This window comes from Poecilia mexicana, unplaced genomic scaffold (genome assembly GCF_051168715.1).
Source record: "Poecilia mexicana isolate PSO_F unplaced genomic scaffold, ASM5116871v1 scaffold_18, whole genome shotgun sequence".
NCBI lineage: Eukaryota > Metazoa > Chordata > Actinopteri > Cyprinodontiformes > Poeciliidae > Poecilia > Poecilia mexicana.
The window spans coordinates 13,794,516-13,805,851 of record NW_028263387.1 but is presented as its reverse complement, the minus strand read 5'-3'; the positions used below and the strand labels follow the sequence as shown (position 1 = coordinate 13,805,851).

Sequence of the window (11,336 nt, the reverse complement as noted above, 5' to 3'; positions counted from 1 at the left end):
AGCGACTCCGGTGGGACTCGAACCCACAACCTTTGAATCACTTCGCCTTTGCCTAGAAGTCCAATGCGCTATCCATTGCGCCACGGAGCCACCTGTTGATACAGACGAGCACTGCTAAATTTGAACGAAACTCAATAATTTCTCTGGAACAGTTTGTGATTCTACAGAAAAAGTAGCTCCTGCTGTGTGTAACCTCCAGAAGAATGTCGGTGAGAACATCGCCTTCTGAATACAGCTCTGTATGGTGGTAAAGTAATCCCACATGTATCGCCAAAATAATACACAGGGTGGCGCTAAAGCTCCACATAAACGAGTCATAATAATAACATGTAGTCCACGTCCACGGTGGTAAAATAAAATGTGACTTTGCAGTTCCTTTTTTTCTAATTGACAACTGTTTTTTTTTTCCGAAAAACTTTGTTTTCATTCACATGTGTGACAGCAAAACCTTTTCGATTTTCATCATTTTTTTCCCCAACGTTTGCGCGTCTAGACAGCGCTTTACGGCCGCGTTTTACCTCCGTGATGCATTCAAGTCATGTGCTATGCTGGATTATCAATATTGACTAAAGAAAGTAATAAAGTGTCATCAACATTTTTATTCAAGCCCTCCTATATGACATGAATGATTACGCTGTATTATATAATTGACCCAGAAATAAGAAGAAAAAAAGATCAGCATGATAAACTTTTTATGTTAAATTTGAGTTCTGCTGGAAAATTTATAATATGTTCAGAAATGACATTTCAGAGCAGTCACAATAACTATAGACCTGATAAAACACTGTGGACTGCAGTAGCTCCCAAAAGTTTGATTTCTTCCCCCCCTTTTTTTTCTATTTCTTTATCTCTGCTAAGGATCAGGATACTGTCTTTAATAAGTTTGAACTGACCTGAATTTTTTTTCATAGTAATATTAAAAAGATGTATTAATTTTGTATTATTTTTTTAATAGATCACGTAGTTTACGACTTAACTTGAATGCACTGTGAAGTCACAGCGCGGCCGTAATTCCCAGTGTAGACGCGCGGCCTGAGGGGGAAGGGGTGCAGGGACACATCCCAACACACAGGAAAGCCAATGGGAGATAGCTATCTTGTCCTCCCACCTAATCTTTGATGTGTCCTCCCAGGAGCGGAAGTGTCTGGGATTCCGCTCAATCCATCGCTCCAAAACCAGGCGTTTGCACAGGGAGGACGGAGCGTTTGCATCTCTTCCCAATAGAAGAGGGGGTGGGGGGTCTTTCAGCGTCGCTGTGCACTATTTATTAGGCTTTACCAGCGCGGGACATGGTCTTTGAGGTTAGAACATTTCCTTTCCTGCAGCAGACTTTCAATAAAACCAAGCCGAGTGGCTTGGAATGCTTGAAATTTACAACAGAGGCATGTTCGCTCTTTTCTTCTTCATCCAGCGTCATGTTTTATTATAGGTCTGCGCAATAGCCACGGACGCCTGCCTGGACACGGGAGGGGATTAAGTTACTGCTGCTGGCGGCGGATTATTTTATTGGCCTCCTGTCACGCCTGCCACCAGCCTTTGGTGATCCTGTTTCCAATTAAGCACGATCGCTGAAGAAGGGAAAAAAAAAAACAAAAACAGGTACGTTACTGTCCTCTAAAATATGGGAGCGTTCCTCTTTAAAAAACGTCTCACTATTGGTTTAACCACGCTGTAACGCCCATCCTTTGTTGCTCATTCCCCTACTCACTCTTTGCATGTCGAGATGCTGTATTTAAATACCTCGTTATTACAATTGGAAAAACAATGAGAATTGATGCAAGCTTGGTGATGTTAGAGTAAAACGCGTAGAATATGGTCTACATAGAGCAGGATATTGCAGGCTTTTGAAGCAATAGCATCCTCATTTGCAAATTATGCATAACAGTGCTTTGCATGCGTATTTATATCTCTTGAGCCTTTTTCTTTTTTGCCACGTTACGGCCACAATTTGTTTTTCGTAGAATTTTTAATTGTGAAACGGAAAAATAGATGATTTTGTTGGACTAGGTAGGTCTTTACCGGTCTGTCTTCGCGGAATAGCTCAGACAAAGGCAGATCGGTTAGAGAGGGACGGCAACTTTAAATCTCTCCACAGGTCTAGGCTGTAGGTCTAGGCTTTGACTAGACCTTTATAGAACATGCATATGCTTTGATGCAAACTGTCCCACTGAAGTTCTGGCTGTATGTTTAGGGTTTATGGTCCAGTCTGAAGAAGAGACTCCGCTCTGGCATTTCAGAAGCTTTTGCAGCTCCTGAAATGCCACCACGCTTTTAGTGTGTGAACCGGGGTGTTAAGGGTGCTAATTTTTAAATGTAGGTCAAAAAGTTCAAAGTTGTTGTCATCTTCTTCTTCGTGTTTGCTGTCCTTTTACATTGCCTATTGCAAATAAACAAATTCTCCCACCTGGTGGACGACCAAGAGTTGATGCAGTCTTCTATTTTCAGCCCTCTGTGTTCAAAGTTTGGGATGTTGCTTTCCGATTTATCCATCCATCCATTGTCTATGCCCACTTTTCCTTACAAGGTTGCCAAGGGATTGGTGCAGGGGGGAGGGGGGGGTTCCGTAGTTACAGGGTAAGAAGTGGGGAAAGGTCGAACTCTCCATACCTTTTCTCCCTGACTTGTCTGTTGTGTTTCTTGGTCATAATGATGTTGTTTGTTCTGCAATGTTTTTTTTTTTTTTTTTTTTTTTTTTTTACAAATCTCAGGCCTTCACAACATGCATTTACATCCAGATAAAATCACACACCGTCTACTCATTATGTGACTTCTGAAGGCAACTGGCTGCACTTGATTTTATTTAGGGGTATCAGACTAAAAAGATTTAACACAAATGTGCACCTCGCCACTCATAATTCTGCTCTACTTTGCGTCGACCCTTCACAGAAAAACCTAATGACACGAAAACCTTCCAGGTGTGTGTCTGGTGATTCGCCGTAGACTTCCTCCTTCCTGTGTGTTTTCATGTTTGCTTTGCGAGCCGCAGAGCATTAGCTGGACGTCAGCAGCCTCCACTGCCCACACCCCCACCCCCTTCTGCTTCCTCTGTCCCAGCATGTTTTGGTCCGCTCGTGCCGTTTTCGTCCACTCAGTCTTGACTGTACTTTCCCAGGACAAAGTCTAAGCACAAAAGAATTCGCCTGATGTTTTGACAGCCCTGTTTTCTCCCTCCACAGACATTGGTTAAGGGTAATTAGTATTTAAAAGTTGCAGGATATTGGACCTTGAAAGACAGGAGTTTCTTTCTGGAGTATTTAGCTTTAGAAAGTATTAATTTAGATACACAACTATAGAGGCAAATGCATAAAAACACAAATTTTATTTGAAATCAATAGCAAATTAAAGTCATTGCCTTTAAAAAATAAAATAAAAACAATTCTGAAGACCCATTTGCTTATATATAACATATATCTAAATATATAGTGAAAAAAAACATTTAATTCAAACATTTAGCAAGCTTACATTCTGCTGACAGCGGAACAAAACCTGACGAGTAGACCACATTTCGTGAAGTCAGATCACATAAATGAATGTCTCCACGTTTTTCCGCTCTAACAGTGTTTTCCTCATCCATCCGTCCGCAGGGATGTCGTTCCGTAGAGGTGTGGTCCGGCAGAGCAAGTTTCGCCACGTCTTCGCTCAGGCCTGGAAGGCCGAGCACTGCCTCGACGACGTCAGAGTGTCCCGGGTGACGTGGGACGGCCCCCTCTGCGCCGTCAACCCCAAGTTCATCGCGGTCATCATCGAAGCGGGGGGAGGAGGCGCCTTCCTCGTCGTTCCGATCGGCAAGGTCTGGCCGATAATAAAACCGGGGATCAATACGTGCCTTTCGAGCCAAAAGGCTTCGCTATGACATCACCCTTTGTATCCCACTAATGCACGCGAAGCACTTTTGCAGTCCAGACTGTACGGCACTGTACTGTAATGCATGCAGCCTTTCAGGTCAGTGGAGTTGAGCCTTTTGTTTTCTCCAAACAGAGCGGCAGAATCGACCAGTCCTGCCCCACGGTCTGCGGACACGCGGCGCCTGTGTTGGACATCCAGTGGTGTCCCCATGACGACAACATCATCGCAAGTGCCTCAGAGGACTGCACAGTGAAGGCAAGCGTTGTTCACATGGAGGTGGTTTGTGGCCCTTCACCAGCTGGTTTCAGATCAACCACTGGCAAGTTTTACGACCACAAGTTAACGGCCAGGTTTTAAGATGTACAGTTAAGATTTTATTATTCTGGGCTTTCAGAGGCTTTCTTAGGAACTTGTTTTCCAGGATGCAACAAACAAACATTTTTAGAAACAAGGATTGTGCTGCAGAAGTTGGAATTTGTCGTTGCTTTATTTCCTCCTCGCATTGTCAAAACTGTGCATGCAGGCTCAAATGTATGCAGACTGTCCCCCAGTCTTGTAGTAAGTGATCTTTTAACTGTAAACTTGACGAGGACAAGTTTGATGCCAGTTGAGGCAAAGACTGAGCTGTTTAACCGGAAACCTTTTGGAGGACTCACAGTGAGACTTTCCAAACTGAAGAACGCAATGCAAACTGCCAAGTATGGTGGTGATTTGCTTCGTCTGCAATGTGTAAAATGGATGATAAAGCTCCAAAATCTTCAGCTCAAATCGACAACTAGAACTCTGAATATTCTTCCAGTTCTTGTTTTTGAAATCCTTTTCACGGTGGACGTTACATAATCGCTCTAACCTGGAACAAGAACAACTTGAATAAATTATTATGAGCCTCAAAGTAACATCGCATTCATTCTCAGGACCAGTTCTTGTAAAATTATAGTAATTTCAATATGAGAAACTAGTAATGTTATCCACTTCCGCAAGGAAAACAGATAAACGGTTTTATTTTTGCACACTGCTGGGTCTCGAGTGACTCGGCCTAATCGGGTCTGCTTTAGAAAAGAAAGAAGGACGTGAGAGAGCAAGACGAGAAGCACTGCAGAGGTGCAACACTACATCGAGTTTGTTGTGTCCTTCGAAGGTGTGGCAGATCCCCGACGGCGGGCTGACCAGCCCGATGACTGACCCGATTGTGACCCTGGAGGGCCACAGTAAAAGAGTGGGAATCCTGGCTTGGCACCCTTGTGCCTTCAACATCCTACTGACTGCAGGTGGGATCATTTTTTACTGTCCAGTTCTCGTTAACCCTAGCTGAGAGCCCCGGATAAGGAAGTGTTTTTCCCCATAGCTCACTTGTAGGTTATTCATCAACCAATAGTGACTTTTCCTCCTCCTCTGTGTTATTGTAGCAACGTAACTCCATGTCCTCATCCATGTGATATTCGCAGTAGCTGCGTTCTTGTTAGCCATTCCTCAAAGGTTAGCACAGGCCCGCCTTACGCAAAGAGTACGTTCTCTTCTGCATTCTCCAGAGTGAAACTATTTGATATTTGTTATATTTGGTTTTGTTGCAATTATAATAAACATGCATTTGCTTAAAATAAGTATTTATCCACCCCGATTATTGTAACAATATTATAAATGCAGAAGTATCCTACTGAAGTAAAGTAAGAACATTTTTAATAATCACAATTCAATGTAAAGGTTAGATTTTGCTCAGTTTTCTATTGTAAGGTTGTTCTGCTGTAATCCAAACTTTTTCATATTTATATTATCTTATCTTTTTTTTTTTTTGATACAGCTTATAAATAGACTTTTCTATATCTTTGCGTGAGTTCTGTGGAAAGTGAGAGTTGAGGAGCTGCTCTTCTCTTCCTGCTTGGTGTTCAGTGACAGCGGCCAGGTCCAACACTGCTGCATAATGAAGGCGGGGAAAAGGATTTCCCTTCTTGGAGATTTATTAACATGTAGCGAGATTAAAGGAGAACGTAAATAACCCGACGAATAATTACAGTTTCGAACACATGCCGAAGCTGCCAGATTTCGTTTCGTTTGAAATCCGTCCGAGTAACTCTAGCTTTGGACATGGCGAGCTTCCACTTCGCCTCGTTCGATTTCATGGTTTCTGCTCTCAAGTGTCTATTTCAACTTTTGCCTCCTTGATGAAATTCCAGAAATATATCTAAAAAAAAAACAAAAAAACAGTTTGAACTTTCATGCAAAATAATATCGCGTGTGTAAGCAAGCTTCTTTGTCGGCCGTCTGTCTAGGCTGCGATAACGTGGTTTTCGTGTGGAACGTGGGCACGGGCGAACTCGTGTACCAGCTCGCCGACGCCCACCCGGACCTGATCTACAGTGTCAGCTGGAATAAGGACGGCAGCGCCGTGTGCACCGTGTGCAAGGACAAGGCCCTGCGCATCATCGACCCACGCCGCGGCGCTGTCCTGAAGGTAGCGTCACAGTTTTATGCATGTACATGAATATTTATATCTGTGTGTGTAGACATGTAGGAAACATTTGTATCATTACTCATGTTGTGTGTGTGTGTGTGTGAGTCTGTTATCAGCCTCTCTTCCCTCCCAAAAGGTCAGAGAAAAGGTCCATGATGGCACAAGGCCCATGAGAGCCGTCTTCCTCGCCGATGGGAAAATTTTGACCACGGGCTTCAGCCGCATGAGTGAGAGGCAGCTCGCTTTGTGGGACGCCGTAAGTCTCCACCACATCGGCTTTCCGAAGCCGTTTACAAACTCAGTGGAGTTTCACAGCAGAAAATGTTGTTTTGCAGGATCGCTTGCCAGCTATTCAGTCCCTTATAAAAGCATCCATCCATGTTTTTTTCCCCCTAATTTTGTGACGGTATGACATCAGGCTACATTTTATTTTATTTTATTTTATTTTACATGATAGACCAACTCAGAGTGGTATATAAGTTAGAAGGAGATGGAAAATGATACATGGGTTTGCTTTTTTTATTATTATTTAATTAGGCGCATCTGTGTCGATGCTTTTGTCGAAACACTTTTTGCTGCAGTTACTGCTGGAAGTATTTTCGGGTGTGTTTGTAACATCTAGAAGTCGCTACCCTTTCTTTCCTTTCATGCAAAACAACTCAGACTCCTGAGACTCGACAGAGAACATCTCCGTATTTTAATTCCTAATGTTCCCCTGTAACGCGTTTGGTGTGTTTTTGTTTTTACAGAAAGATCTCTCTGAGCCAATGGCTGTACAAGAAATGGACACAAGTAACGGAGTTCTCCTTCCCTTTTATGACCCCGACACAAACATGGTCTACCTCTGTGGGAAGGTAAACGTGTAACAGCTTTAAATGCAGAACGCAGCCTCGCATCCATTTTCAAGCGGCTGAGTTTGATTTCTCTTCGTTTCAGGGGGACTGCACCATCCGGTACTTTGAAGTGACAGACGAGTCTCCCTACGTTCACTTCCTGAGTTTATACAGCAGTAAGGAGCCTCAGAGAGGCGCGGGGTTTCTCTGTAAAAGAGGCGTGGATGTCAACAAGTGTGAAATTGCCAGGTTAGCTCTTTAAAGCTGCTCTTTTTTTTATTTTTTTTGCTGTAATCATTTGGAATATTATGTTTAGAATATTCTGCAGAAACAGGCGAGTACATTTCACTGGAGGCATCATACATCACGCTGTATCCGTGGCTCTACTGGTAAAGATTTCGTAAAAAGCATTAAAATGTTTAATCTTACTCCCATTTGACTGAAGTTCAAAGTAAAGTCGTTATCCTGACATGCCTCTCAGTGAACTGGTTAGCATGTGGTAGCATGCTATATTGTGGATGTTAAGGTGACTTGATGATGCAAACATGGCACCCTACGCTGCAGGTTTCTAACAGTGAGCATCCTGCACACTGTGCGTGGTTGCAGCATGCAGCTTCGGTCCTCATCCAGCTTCTTTTCTTTCTTTTTTTTTTGCACATTTCAGATTGATTTGAATTTTTTCATTATTGCTCTAACTGTTATTATCCCCATCTTTAGATGAGTAACTATTCTTCTTTGTTAGTCTCCAACTTAACACCAGGCCTGTATCGATAACAAATTTTGCTGGACGATTAATTGTTCCAGAAGTTATCGCGATAAACAATAATATTGTTGTTTTTGAGACAATTTTTAAGTAATATAATGGTTACGGCAAAATAATAATGCAAGAACACATTCTCAAAGATGAGCTTTCAATTCTAATGAACTGGAAGACATGTTAAATATCCAAAAATAAATAAATAAAACAACAAATAAAATGAATTCTGAAGCCTTGGTAAACAAATCTGTCCTTCAAAATAAGGGCTGGCTGAGACCAAAGCACCAAGCTGAAGACTTTTATCCTCCGGTTTTTGGCAGAAAGACAGAAAAATAAATCATGCCAATGGAAATGATTGAGTTTGTTTTAATTTATCATTAAATAAATTGTGACAGGTCTACAACACTCATCTGCCATTTCTTATGTTAAAGATTTTCTTACCCCAACTGACTGAATGTACTCAGATATTTAGATTGGATGTCAATAGGATTAAAAAAACAATTAATATGAAGTAATGTCACTCCAGTAAAAGAATAATTTATTTTACTGGTGCCACTAAGTATGTAGGAAGTTGTGTTACAAGTTTGTTTTTTTTTTCTTCATTCTGCTCACTAAATTGATTTGCATGCCTTCCTGCTGACTCTCATTGGTAGAGTCATGCTGCGGGCCACGTATAGTACAATCATGGTTGCTCACATTTTGATGCAAAAATACTGATATTGCAAAACGTCTCCGTGTGGTTTACAGTTCTCTGAGCAAAATTACGCTACAGTTATCACATGAAACTTCATCTGCTTCCTCAAAAATATTCAAAAGTTGACTTAAGGTGTATTTATGCCACTTCAAAGTGCATATAGTTTCCACTCAGCCTTATTTCTACATCAAGATAGAACTACTAAGACTATTCAGTTCTGTTATTAATTTCCTGTCGACCTGCAGGTTCTACAAGCTGCATGAAAGGAAAGTGGAACCCATTTCTATGACCGTACCACGTAAAGTAAGTCGCACACACAGCCTTTAAAAGAATGTTACTGGGATTAATGTACAGAAGAAAAGAAAGAAAAAAAGAAAAAACAACCACACTTCTTCTCACTATGTTTAAATTTTTGCCCCACCAGTCAGATCTCTTCCAGGGAGACCTTTACCCAGACACTGCAGGCCTGGAGCCGGCTCTGCTGGCAGACGAATGGATCGCCGGACAGGACGCGGCGCCCCTGCTTGTCTCGCTGAGCGGAGGGTACGCGGCTCCTCCCTCCAAACACAGAGACACCCTCAGAAGCAAGCCCAAGCTAAGCTCTCAGGACTCCGGGGCCGGGGGCACCGCCACGGCAGCAACCGCAGCGGCCGCTCCCACACCGACGCCTATCTCTGCCGCCAAGGAAGTGGAAGAAGAAACGCCGCAGCCACGGGCGACCGCGAGGGAGACGGATGGAAATACCGAGAGGCCGAGGAGAGAGGTAAAGATCCTTTCCTAATGCTTTAAACCGTCGGCACAGCCACAGGGGATCATCTTTATGCTCTCGTAGCCTGCTTTCTGATTTGCTGTTCTCCTTGGTTTCAGGATGAAATGTTGAGCGAACTGTTAGCGGAGATGAAGGCCTTACGGGCAGTCGTGCTCGCTCAGAACCAGAGAATCGAGCTGCTGGAGAGGCAGCTCACCCGGATCGAAGACGGCGACGTGTGAGGAGGCGTAAAACTTACCGCACTCCCGAAGAAGCGATAGACTGTAGCCTTACTAGTCTTAACAATACCTTCTTAATCCTTTGTGAGTGTAAAAAAACTGTGTAAGGACTGTGAATCACAGTGGCTTCCAGCTGCTGTGATTAAGGCTGTACTTCCCAGATGATTTTTCTTTTTTTAGTAAATACGGTGTCATCTGCATAGAGTGAAATTTATAGCAAAACTATAGGATCTTGTAGCAGTTATTGAATCTTGCAACTTTGAGCTTTTTTTTAAAAAAAAAAAAATTAATGCTTTGATTCTGCAAGACTAGAGGAGTTACAATGATATGACTCCTTTAAATTAACACAAGAGGTCATAATAGGCGTAATGGGGAGCTCTGCTGACTCGGCCGAAGGTTGCCAATTTAAAGCAAAGCATCTTAATTACCTCCAATACGTATGTTTTCCTGGCGGACATTCATAAATGTCACCTCTAGGGCTTATTATTCAGGTAGTTTGAGGTGCAAAAGTGTTGAGTCGTGGCTCGACTTTTTACATGACTTGGGCTTTGTTCTCCCTCTGTTTTCTATAGTTTGCTCTGCTCAAATGTACGAACCTAAAATCTCAATGTACAAACAGTGAGAACCACGTGAGCGATGGGCGGTGAGAAAGTTGTGGAGTATTTACATGTAGTTTCATCCCGTCTTGTGGCAGTAAAGGAACCGGGTCGAGCGCTGGTGATTTTGTGTGTTAAGAGCAGCGACTGTGTTTTATAGGTCACTTTGAGGTTTAAGTGTTTGATTGAAATTACACATACGCATTGATAGCAGTTTCAGTCAACAGGAATTTAACATGACACTATTTTCCTTTTGGTTTCAGCAAAATACGCATCAATATGCAAATATGCGAGGCACTTTTAGTTCCGTTTCTTTCGTTTTAGTCGTACTTTTGTGAATGTTCCTTATTTAGAGGCATTACTGTGTGTTTTACGTAGCAGTCAGTTGTAGGATAACAGCGTTACATTCCAGTTGAGCCCTTTAATACTTTAATTCTAATTATGCACTGACCTCCTAACACTGCTACGAACAACAGGTTCGGCCAGACAACGGTGTAACGGTCAACTCGACTCTGTTTCATGTTTTGTACGAAAAAGCCTTTCGGTTTACGCTAATGTTCCCTTCATGGTCAAGTGTTTGTGATCAGTCCTAGCTCTGATTACCCTTGGAAATACTGTGTTTGAGTGTAATAATTGTTAAATAGATGATGAATGGACTTTGTTTTTAACCCAACTTGTCATTCTTAATAAAATATCCCATACAATATGTGTCTGGTTAAGAGAGTGCAATATTATTCTTTAGCTTGTTGCCTCGCTGCAGTTCATTTCACCTTAAAGCCGACTGAGTGCAAATAAACAGCAGCGTGCGCTGCTGTGATAAAGGCAACTTTGAGAAGATTTCCTGGATTAAGTTGAATGTTATCTGCATTGAATGAAATTTATAGGAAAAAAAACTGAAAGATCTTGGTTTTTTGCTACAAATTCGAGGTTTTAAAGTCAATGCTTTGAGTTTTTAGCATTATTTTTGAGCTGACACTGACATCCAAAGTGTGTTATTTTTCTTTCGCTGACATCTGCTTCATCTCTGTAGCGGTTATTTGATGGTGCTACTACTTGAATTTTTCCAAACGAATACTTGGATTATGCATTGATTAGAACAAAAAGGTAAAAAATTAACAACTTAGAATTTGTTTGTGCTGTCTAGCACTCATTAAATTATTTCCTCTCATTTCCA

The 11,336-nt window shown here is 42.1% G+C and overlaps 1 protein-coding gene and 1 non-coding gene across 2 annotated transcripts; one reads left to right on the top strand and one right to left on the bottom strand.

The window, feature by feature from the left end:
• Positions 1 to 2: 2 nt before the first annotated feature.
• On the bottom strand, positions 3 to 90 carry trnar-ucu (transfer RNA arginine (anticodon UCU)). The gene is given in 2 exon segments: positions 3 to 38; positions 54 to 90. It is a non-coding gene; the product is annotated as a tRNA-Arg (tRNA).
• A 782-nt stretch (positions 91 to 872) lies between these two features.
• coro1b (coronin, actin binding protein, 1B) lies at positions 873 to 10,868 on the top strand. The gene is made up of 12 exons (XM_015009411.2): positions 873 to 1,301; positions 1,430 to 1,599; positions 3,585 to 3,790; positions 3,979 to 4,101; positions 4,985 to 5,114; positions 6,114 to 6,295; positions 6,432 to 6,551; positions 7,045 to 7,149; positions 7,232 to 7,377; positions 8,825 to 8,882; positions 9,004 to 9,342; positions 9,447 to 10,868. The coding sequence occupies exons 3-12, from the start codon at positions 3,587 to 3,589 to the stop codon at positions 9,567 to 9,569; spliced, it is 1,530 nt and encodes a 509-aa protein (XP_014864897.2). The 5' UTR covers positions 873 to 1,301; positions 1,430 to 1,599; positions 3,585 to 3,586; the 3' UTR covers positions 9,570 to 10,868.
• The last annotated feature ends 468 nt before the right edge of the window (positions 10,869 to 11,336 follow it).

Coding starts and splice junctions, on each gene's coding strand:
- coro1b (XM_015009411.2), top strand. CDS start 3,587: ATGTCGTTCCGTAGAGGTGTGGTCCGGCAGAGCAAGTTTCGCCACGTC. Junction 6,296..6,431: donor GCCGCGGCGCTGTCCTGAAG/GTAGCGTCACAG, acceptor CCCTCCCAAAAG/GTCAGAGAAAAGGTCCATGA. Junction 9,343..9,446: donor CCGAGAGGCCGAGGAGAGAG/GTAAAGATCCTT, acceptor CCTTGGTTTCAG/GATGAAATGTTGAGCGAACT.